General features: G+C 41.3%; 3 protein-coding genes across 3 annotated transcripts; all 3 read right to left on the minus strand.

The window, feature by feature from the left end:
- Nucleotides 1-377: 377 nt before the first annotated feature.
- On the minus strand, nucleotides 378-2147 carry LOC120057916 (gamma-crystallin M2-like). The gene is made up of 3 exons (XM_039006389.1): nucleotides 2130-2147; nucleotides 1493-1735; nucleotides 378-641 (listed from the first exon to the last, which is right to left on the minus strand). Exons 1-3 carry the CDS (start codon nucleotides 2145-2147, stop codon nucleotides 378-380), a joined length of 525 nt encoding a protein of 174 aa, XP_038862317.1.
- An 8363-nt stretch (nucleotides 2148-10510) lies between these two features.
- On the minus strand, nucleotides 10511-11331 carry LOC120058029 (gamma-crystallin S-1-like). Its single transcript, XM_039006513.1, has 3 exons — nucleotides 11323-11331; nucleotides 10954-11229; nucleotides 10511-10792 (listed from the first exon to the last, which is right to left on the minus strand). The coding sequence occupies exons 1-3, from the start codon at nucleotides 11329-11331 to the stop codon at nucleotides 10511-10513; spliced, it is 567 nt and encodes a 188-aa protein (XP_038862441.1).
- A 3076-nt stretch (nucleotides 11332-14407) lies between these two features.
- LOC120057917 (gamma-crystallin M2-like) lies at nucleotides 14408-15853 on the minus strand. The gene is made up of 3 exons (XM_039006390.1): nucleotides 15845-15853; nucleotides 15312-15554; nucleotides 14408-14683 (listed from the first exon to the last, which is right to left on the minus strand). Exons 1-3 carry the CDS (start codon nucleotides 15851-15853, stop codon nucleotides 14408-14410), a joined length of 528 nt encoding a protein of 175 aa, XP_038862318.1.
- Nucleotides 15854-23591: the final 7738 nt, after the last annotated feature.

The following is a 23591-nucleotide window of genomic DNA, read 5'->3' on the forward strand; positions in this document are numbered from 1 at the left end:
CCTCTGATGATAGGTCAATCTCCAAGTAAAAGAATGCGCTGTTTTCTAAATGACCATTCTTGGGTGTAGTAGTGAAAGCAGTGAGGAAGACCATCAATCAATCAAATCTATTTATAAAGCCCTTCTTACGTCAGCTGATGTCACAAAGTGCTGTACAGAAACCATCCTAAAACTCCAAACAGCAAGCAATGCAGGTGTAGAAGCACCATTAGGGGTGGGGACATGCAGGTGTAGAAGCACCATTAGGGGTGGGGACATGCAGGTGTCAGATGAAAGAACAGAAAGGGCCATCTCTCATTTGAGCACAACTTTTTCATTTTATTAATAAATGTGCAAATAACAGTTATGATTATAAACAGGCATGTTGTGAGGCAGCTCTAAAGGTTCTGAACGCGGTGAATGGACCCCACGTTGGACCTCCAGTCATTGAAGTGGCGGTACTCGCCCCTCTCCAGTAGGTGCTGGTGGCCGCGGTAATTGGGGTGCTCGTAGAACACCCAGGCGCCATCCATCACATTGCAGGAGTGCACCTCGGGGTGACGCCAGTGCTCGGGGAGGTTCGGGTTGTCTTCGCTGAACTCCATCATCTGACCTGCAAAGTCAGGACGCTCATAGAGGCGGATCCTGAACTTGCCAGAGGTCTGGGGGGAGGGTGGGTGGTAGGGGTGGAACACCCAATAGGATTTGTATTCAGGATATGCATGTACACAGTATACATATATTGTGGCATTTCATATTTGCATACCAATGCTCATAACCTTTGAACTGTTTTAAGGCATTGCATATCTGATTACAGATTTGTGCTGTGAAATTGCACATTAGGATTCATGTAATCAACTAGTCTAACACTCAACTACAGCTTGAAAAAGATACACCTGCATATTAGTATGTTTGTTATATTTTCTTTGCTTATTTCGAATACCTGGTCACTGGTTTTGATTGAATACACTACAGCATATTCACGTCATATGGCTGTACAGTATGATTGATGAGACCGTGGAAAGAGCTATTGGGAAAGCTATTGGGAAAAATGCTGGGTGGAGATATGCAACGTTTGGTCCCACATGACGTGGCTCCTGAGCGGTGGCAGTAATTTAACACAGAAAAATATATGTGGGAAGACATTTGACTCTCCTTCTCCAAGAAGCATCCCCCACTGCTCTAGGTTTTGAGTTGTGACAGCTTGGCTGCAACATTTTTCTTATCTACTATTTTTGTGTTCTTTTCTGTCTCCTCAGAAGCCTGCCTTTAGGCTGCACAGGACATATGTTGTAACACGCAGGTTTGTGTGTGCCAACCTGTATGTATACATGACACACATGAGAGAGAGGTAGAGAGAGCGGTAGAGAGAGAGGTATAGAGAAAGAGAGAGAGATGGGGAGAAATAAAAAGGAGATAATTGTATTCTCGATCAGCATTAACCCAAACTAATACTGCACGGCATGGCCCCCAATCTTCAAGCCAAACCCTTGGCCTCCTTGATAGGACTCACGTTGTGGATGACGCGGCAGGACCTGATGCTGTCATTGTAGCCCATCCAGCGCAGGTAGTCGGGGTACTCCCCGCTGGTCAAAATGTACTGAGTGCCCAGGTAGTTGGGCCTCTCGTACAACACCCAGTTCCCACTCTCCACACGGATGGAGTTGCAGCGGCTAAAGTGGGAACTCAGCTCAGGGCAATCGCTACAGCATTCAAAGTGGCGACCCTGGAAGTTTTTGTCCTCATAGAAGATGATCTGTGGATTAAAAATAGGGGAGGTGGGTCAGTAGCTTTGTGAAACCAGACTGATCTCACAGTAGCCCACATTTTCTTTAACTTTAAGTAAAACTAAATGTGAGCGCAGCGGTCACTTTGCTTGACCAGGCAAGTAGGTGGGATTATGCAAGGTAAATTAGGTGGTTGCAAATTTCCTGAAACTTTCACAAAGTTCATAATATTCAGAAATCCTGGTTGGAGGATTCCAAATTGGAAAATTCCTTCTCTGCTCATTCCCTCCTGATTCCGAGGATCCTCCAACCAGGATTTCTGAAAAAACAGGTAACTTTTGGAAAGTTTCTGGACTTTTGTAACCCAATTAGGTGCAAATATAGAGATGGGGCGAAAAGGAAAATGACTGTTAAATGACCTACCTTTCCGATGCGGTCCATGATTGGGGCTTATCTCTAACTTTTTTGATAACTCAATATTTATACCTCCTTTCACATACAGTGGTATCGCCACTGCCATGGGCCAGATTTATATATGTGGGACATTGAAATGCAATGCCAGGGGAATCATTGTCATTTGAATAGCCTCAGCATTTATATCGGCACAAGAGCTGATGCAGCAATTGTTTTAAAAGTCTGCCCGTTATATACAATGTTTAGCCAGTGATTGTATACAGGTTGACCTTTTGATCTTACAATGCCTGATTCCAGAAACTGATTTATTGATGTAATTAAATTGTTCTCCAGGCTGCTGGTTGTGCGATGGCCTCCATGAAGTTGGCTTCTGGCCAAACTACTCTGTTCTGTAAGCTTTAACATCTGCAATGGAACTGGCAGGTGCATTTCCAACACCCATCATGCCCCACCCTCCATCTAGGCTACTGTACACAGCACACCACCACATTTACTGTAGAAAGAGTCGTCCGGGAGAGCACGTGATGCCGCGGAGCTGAGCAGACGTTGACAAACCGAGCTCTTCAAAGTTATTCTATTATTACCTAAATAACAACGTTGAAACAATATTCTAACATCGGCTGATAAATTGTCAAGTACTTACCTTCCCAAAGAGCCATGGACCGCCGAAAGAGAGGCAAGAAGGACGACCAAAACGTCGTTGATTCCCAAGATAACGATAACGCTAGCAAGATTAGCATTAGCCCTCATAACTCAAACGACAGTCCCAGACTGTTGCTCTCGGCCTCTTGCGAGCCTGCCGACATGCTGGCTACTCTCCTCCGGGAAATTCAGGATGGTAACAAAGGTCTTTCTATGAAAATCGATAAGAGAACGGCTGAACTCCATTCTTCCATTGACGACCTGAAATCCTCCATGAATGATCTCCTTTTGAGAACGACTGAGGCAGAGTTGCGCATTAGCACAGTTGAAGACACCATCGCTCGACATGACCAGGTCTTGATACAACTGCAAAAGGACAATGCCTACCTCAAAAACAAGGTAGATCAGATGGAGAACCAGAGCAGACGTAGTAATATCCGTGTGGTGGGATTGAAAGAGGACAGCGAGGGCCGTGACCCGGTCCGTTTCTTCACTCAATGGATCCCGGATGTCCTAGGCACAATCAACTTCACCAAGTCACTGGAAATCGAACGCGCCCACAGAACATCAGCGCCGAAACCCCGGCCAGATGAGCCCCCACGGGCCGTCCTGATCAGGTTCCTCCGTTTCCAAGACAGAGAGAAGGTACTGCAACTCGCAAGAGCCAAAGGGGACATAACCATTGATGGCAAGAGGGTCAGCCTTTTCCCGGATATGAGCGCGGATCTCGCAAGACGTCGCAAGCAGTTCAGACCTGCCGCCAAAGCACTGAAGGAGAAGAACATCATCGGCTACCTCATCCACCCTGCGCGGATGAAAGTTCAGTACAAAGGCCGAAGCCATCTCTTCAACACGCCGGGAGAAGTGTACACTTTTCTCAAAGAACTGAGCAACGTCTGAGCCAGGACGGTCTCTTTGGGGGATAAGATGCAGTTTGTTTGTTTTCTCTTATCCGGACTGAACCGCTGATATCCTCCGGTCGCTATAATTGATTTGTACATTTTCAACTAACCGTATCTTTCCGGGGTGAGTTCTATTACATTTACAGGAGAGTATATTTTGGTTTAGTCCATATCACTGGGCGAAGCAAATAAGTGGATTTAGGCCCACTGCTTTTCCCCTCATTTATGTTAATCTTTCGAAAAGAGACTCAAGCAGCCCTTACCGTGGGCAGTAAATATTCAGCCATAAATATCTATTCACAACGTTTGTTTTCAATTTAGAGAGCTCGCAGGTTTTAGTTTACGCCAAGGTTTAGCTAGTAAGAGCAAGATGGAAAGCGAGCAGCAACGTATCTCTACAAGTGTATTCATGTTTGATTGTTGGGATTGTGGTTTTAGTCTAACAATCGGGGTGGGTGGGATTCTTTATTTTTTTCCCCTTTTTTCTATGTTTATTGTTTCCTTCCTAAAGAGACACATAGGTCACTTCTGTGTTCAAACCAAAGTTGAAACATTTCCTAACTATCTACATATGATAGATTTCCATTCAGTTACATATTTGAAACCCTACTATGCTTAACCCACTAAAATATGTCACATTCAACGTAAAAGGTCTTAACAGCCCGATTAAAAGGAAGAGAGTCTATACATACCTTAAGAAATTAAAGGCTGACATTGTGTTTTTACAAGAAACACATCTTACATCCAGTGAACACAAGAAATTGAAGAGGGAATGGGTAGGACAAGTTTTTGCGTCCTCTTTTAACTCCAAAGCAAGAGGAACTGCAATTTTGATAAGTAGACACATCCCCTTCTGCGTCAGCAACACCATCTCTGATCCCTCTGGCAGGTTTGTTTTGGTGCAGGGGCATATGTTTTCAGAGTCTTGGACCCTATTGAATATCTATGCTCCTAACTTCGATGACCATATGTTTATTCAGAATGTCTTCCTTCAGGTCGCTCAAGCACCACCAGGATGGTTACTGGTTGGAGGAGATTTTAATTTTTGTTTAGATACAGTTCTTGATAGGTCCTCTGATAAACCCTCACTTCTTACCAAAGCCAGCAAGCTCACCATGTCATTCATGAAAGATCTCAATTTACTAGACATCTGGAGACAGTTGCACCCACAGGATAGGGACTACTCTTTTTATTCACACCCACACAAGACACACACACGCATAGATAACTTTTTACTGTCGACACAACTGTTTCATAGAGTGTTAGATGTCGAGTATCTCCCCAGATTGCTTAGTGACCATTCTCCCCTGGTATTATCAATCTCCATTCCTACCAAGGTAAATGGAGCATATAGATGGAGACTAAATTCTACACTCCTAAAGCAACCTGAATTTTGTGCATTCATCAAAGAGCAGATCAATATTTTCACTTTGACAAACAAACCCTCCGCTCCTGACAGTTTCATTCTTTGGGACACATTGAAGGCCTACCTGAGGGGACAGATCATTTCCTATACTAAAGGGCTGAAGAGAAAACACGGTGCGGAACTGAGTGCCCTTGAATCTGAAATCTCAGAGCTAGAGAAAACCTACCAAAGAGGCCCAACTAAAGATCTATACAGGCTTTTGGTGAATAAAAAACTGAAATATAATATTCTGAACACATATCAAGCTGAGAGGGCCATCACTAAATCAAAACAGCGTTATTACGAGCTTGGAGAGAAAGCACACAAAGTATTGGCATGGCAACTGAAAGCAGAGGAAAGTAAGAGGACAATTAATGCTATAGAAACTCTTACTAATGAGATATCTTTCGACCCTACTGAAATTAATAATACTTTTAAGAAATACTATGAAGACCTCTACACTTCCCAATCAAGCGATGATCTATCAGAGATCGACTCCTTTCTCTCCTCTCTCAACCTCCCATGCCTGTCAGGGGAAGACAGCGAGCGCCTGAGTGAACACTTCTCAGTTCCTGAATTGTTGGAGGCCATTAAATCCTTACCTTCTAATAAATCTCCTGGGGAGGATGGCTTCCCTCCAGAGTTCTATAAAGAATTTAGGGAGCTGTTGGTCCCCTACCTTATGGAGGTACTTAAAAAAGCCAGGGAAGACAACTGCTTTCCAGAGTCTTTCTCTCAAGCAGTGATTACTGTAATCCACAAGAAAGGGAAAAATCCACTAAAGTGCGCCTCATATAGACCAATCTCTCTCCTTAACACAGATTGTAAACTGGTCACCAAGATGCTATCTAAGAGACTGGAGTCATGTCTTCCCCTGTTGGTCAACCCAGATCAGACTGGCTTCATAATTAATAGATTGTCCTCCAATAACCTCAGAAGGTTCTTTGATATAATTCACCTTGCTAACAAAAACAAAATACCTAGTGTCGCAGTCTCCCTCGACGCTGAAAAGGCCTTTGATAGGGTTGAATGGTCATACCTCTTTCGCGTCTTGGAAAAGTTTGGTTTAGGTACCGGGTTTGTAAATTTGATAAAATCACTCTACAAATCTCCTAAAGCTAGGATTGCTACCAACGGGATTACTTCCTCCTCTTTCCCTCTCCATAGGGGGAACAGACAAGGTTGCCCAATTAGCCCCCACCTCTTTGCCCTCGCCATCGAACCGTTGGCTGAGGCTATTAGAACGTGCCCTGACATACATGGCTTTGAGGTGGGCCCCCATACCCATAAATTATCACTCTTTGCGGACGACCTTATCTTATTTCTAACAAACCCAGAACACTCCCTCTCTCACTTGCAGATCCTACTACAGGGTTATAGTTCTTTCTCTGGATATAAGGTCAATTTAGATAAAAGCGAAATCTTACCGTTGTCTGTCTTTGACCATCATACCATCAAGCACAAGTTCCCTTTTAGATGGTCGCCTATGGGCTTCACATATTTGGGCATAATGGTGGATGGTAACCTGAACAACCTCTATAAACTCAATCTGGCCAATTTGTTGCAAAAGGTGGAGGGTGACCTTTGTAAATGGATGGACTTACCTCTCACTCTACTGGGTAGAATCAATGTAATTAAAATGAATGTCCTGCCCAGATTTCTATATCTGTTTCAATCTCTCCCTATCCCTGTTCCCGCAGCATTCTTTTCCTCTCTCGACAAGATGACCAGACGGTTTATCTGGCACGGCAAAACCCCTAGGGTTGGCCTGGATAAACTGACCCTGGATTACAGTCAAGGGGGCTTAAACCTCCCCAATTTTAGAATGTACTACTGGGCAGCACAGTCTAGGTTTCTGGCTCAGAGGTTTGACAAGGGTCCCTCTCCCTCATGGTTGAACATTGAAAAGCTTGAGGTAAAAGATGACACTGGGGCAGAATTGTTTTACAAATGGGACAGAAAATCTATAAAAACCATCACAGACAACCCTTTAATCATATATTCTGTCCTGGCATGGTGCAAACTGCATGAGCTGTTCGGACGAGGGGGATTCCTTTCCCCTAAAACCCCTTTATGGAACAATAGATTGATTCCTATGTTTTTCCAGAATAGTAACTTTAGACCATGGTCTGATAAGGGGATCACTCTTCTGGAACATTGTTACGAGGAGGGAGTTCTTATGTCTTTTGATCAGCTGAAACAGAAATACCACTTGCCTAACAGGGACTTCTTTAGCTACCTACAACTACGAAACTTTATTAGGGTGTCTCTCAAGGGACAATGGAACCTACCTAAGATGTCACCTATTGAACATCTCTGCCACGCAGACCAACCACTGTTCAAGACCATTTCCCGTGTTTACGATGCTCTTATGTCAGGACTAACACTGCCTGGGCTAGATAAACCCCGACTTAGATGGGAAAAAGATCTGGGTATTGATCTTGATGAGGGTCTATGGAGTGACCTATGCAGGGATGGTGTTACATCCACATTGAACTCCAGATACAGACTGATCCAGTTTAATTTCCTCCATCAGCTCTACATCACCCCATCTAGACTGCACAAGTTCAACCCTGATATCTCCTCCCTATGTTTTAGATGTGGCTCAGATGAAGGAACATTCCTCCATTCCACTTGGCAGTGTTCAAAACTACACGGTTTCTGGCAGGGGGTATGCGATACCATATCCTCAATTCATGGGGTTGCATTCCCTCTAGACCCGGAGGTCTGTCTACTGGGCAACTTTACTAACACCAATCTTAGGCAAAGCCATACTATAAAGCTAACAGAAATATTGCTAGCGATTGCCAAGAAATGTATCGCCTTGAAATGGAAAATGGATTCCCCCCTGCCAGTTGCAATGTGGCTATCAGAAGTTAATAGTTGTATCCCACTGGAGAAAATTACTTACCGCTTGAGGAATAAGTTAAATACATTTTATAGAATTTGGCAACCTTTTATTGACTACATGGAGAATCTCCCCCCACATCACATTGAATGAATCTCTATATTATCCTTATATAATGTTTCACACGTAACGTATAATATGTAGCCTACGGCAGGTGACCATATGATCCAATGTCTCATTATAATTTTTTTTTTTATTGTATGTCTGTACATATAATTATAATTTGTTTTATTTTGTCTTTCTTTGTTATGCTCATCTGTTATTGTCACTTTCTCCTATTGTTGTCTAATATCTTTTCACGTTTGTCTTGAATGTTGTTAATTGGAAAATGCAAAAATAAAATATTCAAAAAAAAAAAAGAAAGAGTCGTCCGATCAGTATTTATGAAGTCTTGAATGTCCTTACAGTTCAATACACCTCAAGATTCCAACACCAATGCCCCACCCTTCATCTACCACATGTAGAGTTGGAGTTGGCTAACATTGGAGTGCCTCTTAAATATTAGCCCCTATTTTTAAATTTTCACCGAAAAGGACATACCCTAATCTAACTGCCTGTAGCTCAGGCCCTGAAGCAAGGATATGCATATTCTTGGTACCATTTGAAAGGAAACACTTTGAAGTTGATGGAAATGTGAAAGGAATGTAGTAGAATATAACACAATAGATCTGGTAAAAGATAATACAAAGAAAAAAACAACCGTTCTTTTGTATTTTTTTGTACCATCATCTTTGAAATGCAAGAGAAAGGCCATAATGTATTATTCCAGCACAGTGCAATTTAGATTTTGGCCACTAGATGGCAGTAGTGTATGTCAAACGTTTTAGACTGATCCAATGAACCATTGCATTTCTGTTCAAAATGTTGTATCAAGACTGCCCAAATGTGCCTAATTTGTTTATTAATAACTTTTCATGTTCAAAATTGTGCACTCTCCTCAAACAATAGCATGGTATTACTTCACTGTAATAGCTACTGTAAATTGGACAGTGCAGTTAGATTAACAAGAATTTAAGCTTTCTGCCAATGTCAGATATGTCTATGTCCTGGGAAATGTTCTTGTTACTTACAACCTCATGCTAATCGCATTAGCCTACGTTAACTCAACCGTCCCGTGGAAGGGACACCGATCCCGAAGAAATTTTAACTCGGATACAGTAGTTGGATTGTAATTTCTGATCACTCTTCTTGAAGTCAGTAACGCTAAATGCCTTCACACCTGAGAAAAGGGCTCATGGCTCTGACCACGTATAAGCTCAGCATTGGGCAAGCATCCAAATTACAATCACACAATGCAAATAGGGGGTGCTTATATTTGTCCTGTTTCACACAAGTGTGTAACCTGTACAAGTGTGTGGTGTGAAATGGAAATGTGTTTTTTACATATCCCACTCCCCCCGAGACACCTTCGGAGAGTGGGGTCACAACCAGGGATCCACCATTATTTATCATTTAACACTTGTAAAGGGTTTTCTAGTAAAAGTGTGTTCTATAAAGGTTAATGCCGCACTTGTGGTATATTGTTTTATATATCCTCCAATTTCTTAGTTAGCCATTTATGCCCAACTTCATATTTGCTTGGACTTAATAATAATTTCTACCCATGTGTATTGCATATTTCTATCAGGATTTAAAACTCTCTCAAGCAAAGTACGTGGATACCTAAATGGATGTTGTGGATTCCATAGGCAACACAACTAGTGTCTTTTTATGAAGAGAGCCCTTGATTGTCAAAGCGGTCAATTATAACAGAGAGTGTGCCATCAGGTGAATTTAGCATGAATTTCTTGTCAGAAGTTACCCACTTATTTTATAGAACTAAAATCTACAACCCACAAAGGCAAGGACAATATTTTAGGCAGAGAATAATTATTTATTAGCCTACCTCGTTGTTTGCATGAACTGTTTACTTCTTTTAGTGGAAGCTGGGAAGATGTTTAAATGCTGTGCCTGTATATGTGGTCAAGAGATCCAAGTCAACTAGGCTAAGTAAAAATAAGTATTATGCAGATATACTTGAGTCACTTGTTACAGCTGATAGAAGAGCATGTGACAACAGATTTGCCATAGGCAGTTATAAATAGCTTCATAACATCTTATGCCATTGTTCATATTGTTAATAACGGCCTATGACAGATTTGATCATTTCTTATGTAGTAGTTATAAAGGCTTTATGAATATGTACAGTACATAAAGTGCTTACAGTAAAGTGTTACCTATTCTTCCAAATCAAGGATATTTCATTCATTGAAATAACTGGAAAACGTACACACTGTGGCTTTATTCCCGGAGCAACATTCTGTGTTTTTACTTCTTGGATTCCTTAAATACACCTTTCATGGTATACAGTAACTGTTATTATACAAATATATTTATATTTACTAAGATATTGACCACTGTGTTTATAATATATGCCTTTTGATATAAAAGTTCCATGCTCTTCTATAACTTCCATGTGACCTCAATCATACTCAGAAACAAGCTCATGTTTATCATCAGAAAACTTTATTCGAATCACACCATGCGACTACAATCATCTCTCTCCAGTGGCTATGATGCGACGGATGGAGCCCACGGTGGCATGCAGAGCTCCCCACTCGGTGTAGCGATGGTACTCCCCCCTCTCTAGCAGGTACTGGCGGCCGCGGTAGTTGGGGTGCTCGAAGAAGACCCAGGAACCCTCCTGGACCTTGCAGGAGTGGATCTCGCGGCTGTGGAAACGTTCCTGGACAGAGGGCAGGTTCTCAGTCACCTCCAGGGACTGACCATCGAAGTTGGGCCTCTCGAACAGCCTCAGCTTGTAGGGGCCAGTGGTCTGGGAAAAAGTTGATCAAACATCGAATAATGTGTCATTATTGGCTGTTTATAAAGTTCTGAAAGGTGTGGGCCTACCTAAGTTCTGATAGTAACTTGAATAAGGCCATGATAATGTTTCTCTATAAAAAAATTGTTGGTCTCCTAGTTTACATGACTTACTTTTTTGATGACCCGACAGGATCTTATGCAGTCGTTGAAGCCCATCCAGTGCTGGTAGTCTGCATACTCCCCGGGGCCTATGATGTACTGGTAACCCATATAGTTGGGGCGCTCATAGAGGACCCACCAGCCGCCCTCCACCCGACAAGAGTTGCATCGAGCGAAAAAGTCATGCAGGTCAGCGGAGTCTCCTTTGCAGTCGTAGGACCGCCCCTGGAAGTTCCTGTCCTCATAAAACACAATCTGTTGGAAGAGAAGAGCCAGCGTGTTACATTTCTGAATTCCATATAGTTCAAAAAATTACAGAACTATGAAACTATGGAACAGGTGCTCATTCATTATATGAATCTCCACCGGAACACAACTCACCTTCTCCATCTCTTCAGAGTTCAGAATACCAGGCACAGTAAATGACACTAAAGCTCAGGGCCTGCAACTATACTCTTTATAGATGGCAGAGACAATAACACCAAGCACATGGTTAGCACAAAGTGAATCAGATATTTCAATCAGCTATTTAAATATTTATCTAGGCTCAACGCACTGTTCTAAAGCACTGAATCACTGATCCACACACAATAGCAGGTAGAAAGTGCCAAATTTCAGTCAGTTCATGTGGGATCCAAAACAATCCAGGGCCGCCAAGGGCAGCTTGAGATAAACATTAAACAAATAAATCTAATGGGAAATCGAATGAGTCTCACTGTATGTTTTAACCCATGAAAATCCATGTCATGATACATTTAGGCCAGGACTTCACAAGCTCTTAACAGGCTGTCCGTATCGAATGGACAAACAACTAAATGTTACAACTGTACTACTCTGTTTCAGTATCCCTTATTCTAGATAATCCCTTATCTTCACATCAAAATGAAAATAAAATATTGAAACTATTGTATTGTGTCATTCTAATATGTTGTTAAAATCATATTTTTAAAGTCCAGCAGTGATACATTGTAATAACTTTGTAATGAATGAAATACATGATTCTGTCTTTATGGGAATACAAATGCCCTCTTGTCTATGTATTCATTATGATATGCGCAACCTTTCCTTATAGAGGAAGTGAGGAAGTAGTTGCTAGGCCACTCGTACAGAACCCAGAAGCACATGTCTTAAACGCAAAGTCTTAAAAAGGCCAAATATGATTCTATATGCAGTTCATACAGTTCATGCAAATGCCGTCCTGTATTATCAGCATACCACTTTCAATGCCAACTGTTAGCTTTCATGCCGTTGTTGATGAAACCCGCAGAGGTCATCCATATACGTAGCTCAGTTTCACACAGCCCACTAGCACAACTCCAAGACAGATTTCTAACAACTTTTGTAAGTCAACATAGTTTTATGGTTCTGATTGTAGCTATCTCAAATGAACAGGACACATTTTTGTTATAATTGTTTTTGCTCTGATTCACAAAATGTATATAGACAGATCCAGAAATAACGCAGTTCAATTACAATCCAGGATCGATATACTGTAGCTACAGTGCCTTCAGAAAGTGTTATCACCCCTTTGTTGTGTTACAAAATGTATTCAATTGAGATTGTGTGTCACTGGCCTACACACAATACACCATAATGTAATTGTGTGTGTATATATATATATATATATATATATATATATATATATATATATATATATATATATATTACAAATGAATTACAAATGAAAAGCTGAAATGTCTTCAGTCAATAAGTATTCAACCCATCTGTTATGACAAGCCTAAATAAGCTCAGGAGTAAAAATGTGCTTAACAAGTCACATAATAAGTTGCATGGACTCTGTGTGCAATAATAGTGTTTAACATGATTTTTTAATGACTACCTCATCTCTGTACCCCACACATACAATTATCTGTAAGGTCCCTCAGTCAAACAGTGAATTTCAAACACAGAGTCAACCACCAAGACCAGGAAGGTTTTCCAATGCCTCGCAAAGGTCACCTATTGGTAGAAGGGTAAAAGTAAGGACAGTGAATATCCCTTTGAGCATAGTGAGGTTAGTAATTACACTTTGGACGGTGTATCTATACACCCAGTCACTACAAAGATAGAGGCGTCCTTCTTAACTTTCCTTCTTAAGAGGAAGGAAACCACTCAGGTATTTAACCAAGAGGCCAATGGTGACTTTACAACAGTTACAGAGTTTAATGGCTGTGAAAGGAGAAAACTGAGGATGGATCAACAACATTGTAGTTACTCCACAATACTAACATAATTGACAGAGTGAAAAGAAGAAAGCCTGTACATGCATCCTGTTTGCAATAAGGCACAAAGTAAAACTGCAAAGAAAATGTGTCAAATAAATTAACTATCTCCTGAATACAAAGTGTTATGTTTGGGGTATATCCAACACATCACTGAGTACCATTCTTCATATTTTCAAGCATGGTGGGGGCTGCATCATGTTACGGGTGTGCTTGTCATTGGCAAGGACTAGGGAGTTTTTTGTTGTTGATAAAAAATAAACGGAATAGAGCTAAGCACAGGCAACATCCTAGAGGAAAATCTGGTTCAGTCTGCTTTCCAACAGACATTGGGAGACAGCAGGACAAGAACTTAAAACACAATGCCAAATAGACACTGAAGTGGGTTACCATGACAACATTGAATGTTCCTAATGGTCTAGTTACAGTTTTGACTTAAAACGGCTTGAAATATATGGCAAGACTTGAAAATGTCTGTCTAGGAATGATTAACAACCAACTTGACAGAGTTTGAATAATTAAAAAATAATAATATGCAAATATTGTACAATCCAGGTGTGCAAAGCTCTTAGAGACTTACCCAGAAAGAATCACAGCTTTTATTTTATTTTGTCTTTTATGAGGAAATTCAAGTGGGCATCCATAGGGGTTGTCTTTTATGTCCCTTTCTAGTTGCTTTGCCAACATTCAGTGGTTTCTTTCAGAACCCATCTGAAACAATTTCTGTTTTAGTTTGGTTGTCAAAGTGACTACTTTGTTAGTTCCCTTTTCTGTTGAGCGATGACATCTAGGGTTGTCTTTACGGAATGTAACACTGCCCCTTATACTGTACATGTTTAACTGGCATTGTATTGTGTGACACTGTACCGTGTTACAAACTGTTTGTGTGTTCATTCGTATGGGTATCTTCTATAGGATTGTGTAAAGACTTTGTTCCTTGGAAGGCAATAAAGGATTGTATTGCGTTCCATTCTATTTTAGGGTTGTTGATATGGTGGCAAAGATGACTAAAGAAAACAGTGTGAGTAGATCTACTGGTGTTGACATACAGTACTTGTGATTACAGCCCGGTGATTCCCGTGTCAAATTAATGAAGACAATGGGGTGTGTGTGAATCAGACAGAGTTTTATTTGTTAGACTGCAAAACTCTCACACAGAGGTGGGTGTCATAAGGCACTGCAGAGAGGTTTCTTGGAAAGGGGGGCTCGTCGTAGGGCTCTAGAACTCTAGAGGTTGTAAGGTTCTAGAACTCTGTAATCCTGCGGAAGGAGCCCACGACAGGGGAGGTGGCGCCCCAGTCCGTGAAGCTATGGTACTCTTTGCGCTCCAGGAAGTACTGGCGCCCCCTGTAGTTGGGCAGCTCGTAGAATGCCCAGGCACCGTCCGTCACCACAGCAGAGTGGAACTCACGGAACTTGAATGCTTCGTGGACCGATGGGCAGTCCTCACTCCACTCTGCCATATGGCCAGCAAAATCTGGCCTGTCATAGCATCTGATCTTGTAGGAATTTCCATAGACCTGCAAAATAAATACAACCGAAAATATATAAATGCCAGTATCCTTAATTAATCATATTAAAGTAATGATGTTAATTATTTGAATTGTCATTAATCTGGTATGCAAAAAATGATATTAGAAATTTGGGATTCCTCTTTAAATTGGTTTATTGGCTGTTGTCCTGGTTTCCTTCAACAACTGATATAGATGGGCCTGGACATGAGGCAAACTGCTGCCAAAACATGAGCCTTTTATCTATCCTTATTGTCTGTTGGCTTTTTGACTGATTATTGCCTGGTTGGTGCACCCTGGGGCATTCCATTCAAGCTGGGCATTGCCCTGCATCCAAATCTGGTCAGACACATTTTAACATCCTAATTGCCAAAACCCAAATATACAAGCATAAAATAAATACAAATTAGTTTGTGATGTCTGTCTGATGTAAAATGTGTACATTTAAGATCGAGAAAACATCTGTCAAAAAGCTAAATGAATGCTAGAAGTAAGTTTCCTGGGGACTTTGAGCACTGATTATGAACTTCTTGCCTCAAGTTGTCAGTATCTATCTACTGACACAAATAAACGTCAGATTCGTCAGTCCCATCTTCAAACTAGGCTTACAGTTTGTACTTTTGGTAGGTAGGCTTACGTTTTTGATAGAGCGACAGGATCTGATGCTGTCGTTGAAGCCCATCCACTGCTGGTGGTCAGGGTACTCCCCAGGGGTCAGGATGTACTGGTAGCCTGCATAGTTGGGGCGCTCGTAAAGAACCCAGCAGCCGCTCTCCACCCTGATAGAGTTACAGCGGCTGAAGAAGGAGTGCAGGTCTGGGCAGTCGCTGCTGCACTCATAACTACGACCTTGGAAGTTCTTATCCTCAAAGAATACAATCTGGAAGAGAGATAGAGACAGAAAAGCCTGGTAAGATACAAGCCATACCTTTTATACAGTACTTCTTCCAATATGTGGCTGTAATGATTGCTCCTCTGCCAAGCTGCAATACCTACAATGCTGCTTGAAGTTACAGAAGTGACAAAAAATCTAATCAAAGTCATTAGTCAAATCAAGGCAGATAAACATAATTAAAAGTATAAGCACTTTTTCTGTCGAGCAAAGTTTCTCATACACATTTTACATATATTCTATTATATTATCTATGTAATCTAAAGACTCCTTCTTACCTTCCCCATTTTTTATTGTTATTGCTCACCTCCCACTCACCAGCAGTACTGCTGATGTTTATATCGAAATGCAGAATGTGCCGACAAGGGAAAGCCTTTGTTAAGCAAATTAGCCTGCTTTGCATATCAGCAAAATGGTTTGTTCAAGTTTAATTTCCCTTTGTACCAATGCAATGGCTCCGTATCAAAGAATTGCCAGAACTGTGATGTGAAAGTTATAAAGGCCAACTCTCCCAGCCTATCCCCTAAATGCATTATATGGATTGCTTTCAAGCAGTCTGCTATCATGGAATCTTTATTGGTTTCTATTGGCATCTAGTACTGTTCGATCTAAAATACATTTTTTTTGTGATTTTATTTTGTCTTGAGCATCATGTTCAGGAACTGTTTCGTTTTGCAACTGTGTTGTCTCATCGAGCAAGTCTGAAGTTGTAGAAGCTATAATGACTGAACTTTCATCCCAATAGTCAATATCGAGTCAGAATTTAGTAGTCGTTGATGGGATCCTCTTGTGGCTTTTGGTGTGCTCTTAATTTACTGTAGAGACAGAGGAAAGAGCATGGCAATGCATTGTAAAGAAAGCTGTCTTAAATGATTGACACAACGTAAACTCTGAACCAGAACAAGGATATTTTCTCAGGTTGCAAGTGTGACCACTATGAATTACTTTCTTCAATCCTTCAATTTATGTCTCATTCAGATCGGGAACAAGTATTGAGATATTTCAAGAATGACAAAATGTGTATGGAACTCCTCTGTGGGCTATGTGCAGTCAGAGTAGAGAGTTCTTGGATGACTATAGAGTTTTTGTGACTCTATAACAAACAAATCTGAAACCACAGATTAGAGATATTAACCCTCAATCTAAAGCTGTATTATGCCATTGTTTGTTTTTGTTGTAATTTTAGTATTTGTTAACAAGAGAAATAAAAAGGAAAAAAAATAAGAAACCTGCACGCTGCTCTTGCTCATATCATTTTATTTAGTATGGTCAGGGCGTGAGTTGGGGTGGGCAGTCTATGTGTGTTTTTCTATGTTGGGGTTTTGAGTTCGGTCTGGTATGGTTCTCAATCAGAGGCAGCTGTCAATCGTTGTCCCTGATTGAGAATCATACTTAGGTAGCCTGGGTTTCACTTTTGGTTTGTGGGTGTTTGTTTCTGTGTTAGTGTTTGTCGCCACACGGTACTGTTTCGGTTTCGTTCGTTTCACGTTTATTGTTTTGTATTTTGTGGTGTTCAGTTTATGTCTTAAAATAAACATTATGGACACTTACCACGCTGCATATTGGTCCTCCGATCCTTCTCGTTTCTCCTCGTCAGAAGAGGAAGACGACAGCCATTACACTGCTCTTTAATAAGCTTTACTTATCGGCCTAAAGGCCTTCGTCAGAGCTTTTAGTATTTGTTAACAAACAATGTATAGCCTCGAAATGTTTAAAACTTTCCTGCTAATCTCATGGACCATGTTTTCTTGCATCCATATCTCTGTCTATGAATTTGAGTGGTTATTTTACGTCCTTTCCATGATTAAATATATTTTTAACACTTAACACCAGTGCAAAGTGATTACAACCAATATTGTTGGCCAGTGACAGAAACAGTAACATTAACTCTGTGTGGTATGGCACTATATAGACACTTTTGAGTGTTACATTTAACACTATGTGTTGATTTAATACTTGTGATTTTGCATGTGGGTCCCCTGTAAGCCAGTGTTACTTCAGGGAGCTTAGTGAAGTCTTTATGTCTCAGGCAAAAATCAATGACTGTACTGTATTGAACCACCTCCGATCCACTTCAACCTCCTTCACAAAAGACCCATCTGGGTTCAAACCTGGGTCTGCTGACCATCACAGGAGTGTATAAGCTTGCTGAGCTAAAGCCTACGTCCTTCAATACATTAACTTACAAAAACAATTTTGTAAAGGCTGAGCCCCTTAATCTCTTGAACTACTGTTGGTACTTTGAAGCATGCCCTTGATTGAACCCACAATCCTGAGTTTGTTTCAGCCCAATGTCAATTCCACCACTTGGCTTTGTATGGGGGATGGGGCTGGGGAAACGTAACAACAGAGCTATGGATGCAAGGATTGACTGTCCATGAGATTGAAATGATAGCTTTGAACGTTTTGAAACTATACTTTTTATTTTTATTTTTTACAAAGACTCACATGACAACACAATCATAGACAATGGAGTTAAACAGAGATTTGCATTATGACAGTTCCCACATATTAGGGTCACTTATTGTGGGAAATGTGACCGACGATTGTATTTTATAGACAAGTCTCTCTCTTGAAAAAGAGAGCAATAACTTCAGTGTGATATTGACGGTTCAATGTTTAAACTCGCTTTCCCGAAATTAGCCGATTATTAACATAATATTTCATAAATACCATAATTTTGTGCGTCTGTACAGCATTCAAAAACGGTAGACTCCTAAACATGAAAGTAACTGTCCAGTTTCCAGATTTCTATGAAATATGACCTACAGCATAGTTTTACTTCCAATTTTTTACATTTATTAAGTATGTTAAAATGCAGCTTTTCTGTGTTGGAATGTTGTGGGCGTTCCCCAACAACAGAATGGTGTGGGAGTATATCAGTCAAAAAAAATATTCATGCAAGTAGACCGCTGATTGGCCAGCTCATCTTCCTTTAGACCACTAATTGCCCATCTCATCCTCCTCAGGAGTATGATATCATACACTATGAGGAAATAGCAAGCATTTTTTAAATGGTCTGTTTGAAATACAAGTTTGAGGTGGGACTTTTGCCACAAATGCTTTTGCAACAAATACGAGTATAGGAGGAGTCATTATTCAACATTATTTGGGTATGAGTTAACAGAATATTAATTTTTAAAAGTGAGATTTTCACTGGACAGTTACTTTAAGAAATCAACTCTGTTCTTTACATTCCTGCTTCCTCCTTGTGTCTTCAGATGGTCTTCAGCGCCTTGGGCACTCCATCGTTGTGAGTCGTGATAGCGAAAAAGAAAGACAGTGATTGCAGACCTACTTATTCATCAGGTTCCATAAAATGTGAATAACAAAACCCATTACGGTGCGTATAAAGTATAAATCCCACTGGCTGCCGCAGGTCATTGGACAGAATCCCACAAAGAACATCAAACAAGGTGTGCGCATATCAGCCAGCTCTGGGTCAGCCTGTCAGTCCTCTAACACAGCCCAATCTTGGATTCAGCTAATGGAAAAGTACAGGAGATAGCTTGAAATGGAATAAAGATAGGTAAGGATGGATATTTAGATCATAGTTTATTGCATATTATAAACCGGGTGGTTTGAGCCATGAATGACGATTGTCCGAAAGCCGTAGTGTATCAGACCTTATTCCATGGGTATAACAAAAAATGTTACTGGTCTATTTACTTTGGTAGACAGTTCTTGATAGCAATAAGGCACCTCGGGGTTTGTGGTATATGGCCGATTTACCATGGATAAGGGCTGTATCCAGGCACTCCACATTGCGTCATGTGTAAGAACATCCCTTAGCAGTGGTATATTGGCCATATACCACACCTCCTAGTACCACACCTCCTAGACTATCCTCGTGTATTACTAACAGAACTTCACAGACCTTCAGCAAATGACTTGAGACAGGGAATTGAACATTTGATGTGTGGTCTCTTGCAGATAATCTTCTATGAGGACAATATCTTCCAGGGCAGAAATTTCAAACAGAAATTTGCATATATAGGTGGTGTCAGAGGAAGGCCCTAAAAATTGTCAAAGACTCCCTTAAAATTGTTAAAGACTCCAGCCACCCTAGTCATAGACTGTTCTCTCTGCTACGGCATGGCAAGCGGTACCGGAGTAGCAAATTTAGGTCCACAAGGCTTTGACAGTACCAGTCAAAAGTTTGGACACCTACTCATTTAAGGGTTTTTCATTATTTTATTTTGTCTTGATGACAGCTTTGCACACTCCTGGCATTCTCTAAACCAGCTTCATGAGGCAGTCTCCTGGAATGCATTTCAATTAACAGGTGTGCCTTGTTAAAAGTTAATTTGTGGAATTTCTTCCATTCCTAATGCGTTTGAGCCAATAACTTGTGTTGTGACAAGGTAGGGGTGGTATACAGAAGATAGCCCTATTTGGTAAAAGACCAAGTCCATATTATGGCAAGAACAGCTCAAATAAGCAGCAAGAAACGACAGTCCATCATAACTTTAAGACAATCAGGAAAATGTCAAGAACTTTGAAAGTTTCTTCAAGTGCAGTTGCACTTGAGGTCCTGGATGGTAGGAAGCTTGGCCCCGGGGGAGTAGGATTTGTCGTGCCCTCTTCACGACTGTCTTGATGTGCTTGGACCATGTTAGTTTGTTGGTGATGTGGACACCAAGGAACTTGAAGCTTTCAACCTGCTCCACTACAGCCCCGTCGATGAGAATGGGGGCGTGTTCGGTCCTCCTTTTCCTGTAGTCCATGATCATCTCCTTTGTCTTGATCACGTTGAGGGAGAGGTTGTTTTCCTTGCACCACACGGTCAGTTCTCTGACCTCCTCGCTATAGTCTCATCATTGTCGGTGATCAGAGGTAGCACTGTTATGTCATTAGGTGGAGAACAGGTGTAGACTTTATAGTGAAATGCTTACTTACAAGCCCTTAACCAACAATGCAGTTTTAAGAAAATAACCAAAAAAAAGTAAGAGATAAAAAAATAAAATAATTAAAGAGCAGCAGTAAATAACAATAGTGGGGCTGTATTCAGGGGGTGCCGGTACAGTCAATGAGTCAATGTGTCAATGTGCTGGGGCACAGGTGTCGAACTAATTGTGGTAATTATGTACAGTTGAAGTCGGAAGTTTACATACACTTTGTAAAATACATTTAAACTCAGTTTTTCACAATTCCTGACATTTAATCCGAGTAAAAATGCACTGTTTTAGGTCAGTTAGGATTACCACTTTATTTGAAGAATGTGAAATGTCAGAATAAGAGTAGAGAGAATTATTTATTTCAGCACACACTTTTTCAGTTCTGCCCACACATTTTCTATAGGATTGAGGTCAGGGCTTTGTGATGGCCACTCCAAAACCTTGACTTTGTTGTCCTTAAGCCATTTTGCCACAACTTTGGAAGTATGCTTGGGGTCAATGTCCATTTGGAAGACCCATTTGCGACCAAGCTTTAACTTCCTGACTGATGTCTTGAGATGTTGCTTCAATATATCCACATACTTCTCCTCCTCATGATGCCATCTATTTGTGAAGTGCACCAGTCCCTCCTGCAGCAAAGCACCCCGACAACATGATGCTGCCACCCCCGTGCTTCACGGTTGGGATGGTGTTCTTCGGGCTTGCAAGCCTCCCCCTTTCTCCTCCAAACATAACGATGGTCATTATGGCCTAACAGTTCTATTTTTGTTTCATCAGACCAGAGGACATTTCTCCAAAAAGTACGATCTTTGTCCCCATGTGCAGTTGCAAACCGTAGTCTGGCTTTTTTATGGCAGTTTTGGAGCAGTGGCTTCTTCCTTGCTGAGCGGACTTTCAGGTTATGTCGATACAGGACTCGTTTTACTGTGGATATAGATACTTTTGAACCTGTTTCCTCCAGCATCTTCACAAGGTCCTTTGCTTTTGTTCTTTGATTGATTTGCACTTTTCGCACCAAAGTACGTTCATCTCTAGGAGACAGAACGCATCTCCTTCCTGAGCGGTATGATGGCTGCGTGGTCCCATGGTGTTTATACTTACGTACTATTGTTTGTACAGATGAACGTGGTACCTTCAAGCGTTTGGAAATTGCTCCCAAGGATGAACCAGACTTGTGGAGGTCTACACATTTTTTTCTGAGGTCCTGGCTGATTTATTTTGATTTCCCCATGATCTCAAGCAAAGAGGCGCTGAGTTTGAAGGTAGGCCTTGAAATTCATCCACAGGTACACCTCCAATTGACTCAAATGATGTCAATTAGCCTATCAGAAGCTTCTAAAGCCATGCCATCATTTCTGGAATTTTCCAAGCTGTTTAAAGGCACAGTCAACTCAGTGTATGTAAGCTTCTGACCCACTGGAATTGTGATACAGTGAATTATAAGTGAAATAATCTGTCTGTAAGCAATTGTTGGAAAAATTACTTGTGTCATGCACGAAGTAGATGTCCTAACCGACTTGCCAAAACTATAGTTTGTTAACAAGAAATTTGTGCGATGGTTGAAAAACAAGTTTTAATGACTCCAACCTAAGTGTATGTAAACTTCCAACTTCAACTGTACATGCAGGTAGGGTTATTAAAGTGGCTATGCATAAATATAACAGAGAGTAGCAGAAGCGTATGGGGGGGGGGGGGGGGGGGGTGTACAAATAGTCTGGGTAGCCATTTGATTAGCTGTTCAGGAGTCTTATTCTGCTGTCCCCAATCCACCTGGCCTTGCTGCTGTCCCAGTTTCAACTGTTCTGCCTGCGGTTATGGAACCCCTACCTGTCCCAGACCTGCTGTTTTCAACTCTTAATTATCGGCTATGAAAAGCCAACTGACATTTATTCCTGATTATTATTTGACCATGCTTGTCATTTATGAACATTTTGAACATCTTGGCCATGTTCTGTTATAATCTCCACCCGGCACAGCCAGAAGAGCCTGGTTCCTCTCTAGGTTTCTTCCTAGGTTTTGGCCTTTCTAGGGAGTTTTTCCTAGCCACCGTGCTTCTACACCTGCATTGCTTGCTGTTTGGGGTTTTAGGCTGGGTTTCTGTACAGCACTTCGAGATATTAGCTGATGTACGAAGGGCTATATAAAATAAACTTGATTGAAACTTGATTGATTATGACTTGGGGGTAGAAGCTGTTAAGAAGCCTCGTGGACCTAGACATGGCGCTCCGGTACCGCTTGCCATACGGTAGCAGAGAGACCACTCTATGCCTAGGGTGGCTGGAGTTTTTGACAATTCTTAGGGCCTTCCTCTGACACCGCCTGGTGTAGAGGTCCTGGATGGCAGGAAGCTTGGCCCCAGTGATGTACTGGTGATGTACTAGTGCCATGCGGTCTTAGGCCAAGCAGTTGCCATAGCAGGCAGTGATGCAACCCGTCAGAATGCTCTCGATGGTGCAGCTGTAAAACCTTTTGAGTATCTGTGGACCCATGCCAAATCTTTTCAGTCTGCTGAGGGGGAATAGTTTTTGTCGTGGCCTCTTTACAACTGTCTTTTTCAAAATGTTGTTACGTTACAGCCTTATTCTAAAATGTATCAAATAAATACACATCTTTAGCAATCTACACACAATACCCAATAATGACAAAGCAAAAACAGGTTTTTAGACATTGTTGCTGATTTATTAAAAATAAAAAACAGAAATATCGTATTTACATAAGTATTCAGACTCTTTGCTATGAGACTCGAAATTGAGCTCAGGTGCATCCTGTTTCTATTGATCATCCTTGAGATGTTTTGTAAACTTGATTGGAGTCCACCTGTGGTAAATTAGATTGATTGGACATGATTTGGAAAGAAACACACCTGTCTATATAAGGTCCCACAATTGACAGTGCATGTTAGAGCAAAAACCAAGCCATGAGGTTGAAGGAATCGTCCGTAGAGCTCCGAGACAGGATTGTGCCATAGGCACAGATCTGGGGAAGGGTACCAAAACATTTCTGCAGCATTGAAGGTCCCCAAAAACACAGTGGCCTCCATCATTCTTGAATGGAAGAAGTTTGGAACCACCAAGACACTTCCTAGAGCTGGCCGCCCATCCAAACTGAGCCATCGGGGGAGGAAGGC

The sequence above is a fragment of the Salvelinus namaycush genome, chromosome 13 (assembly GCF_016432855.1).
Source record: "Salvelinus namaycush isolate Seneca chromosome 13, SaNama_1.0, whole genome shotgun sequence".
In the NCBI taxonomy this organism is placed as follows: Eukaryota; Metazoa; Chordata; class Actinopteri; order Salmoniformes; family Salmonidae; genus Salvelinus; species Salvelinus namaycush.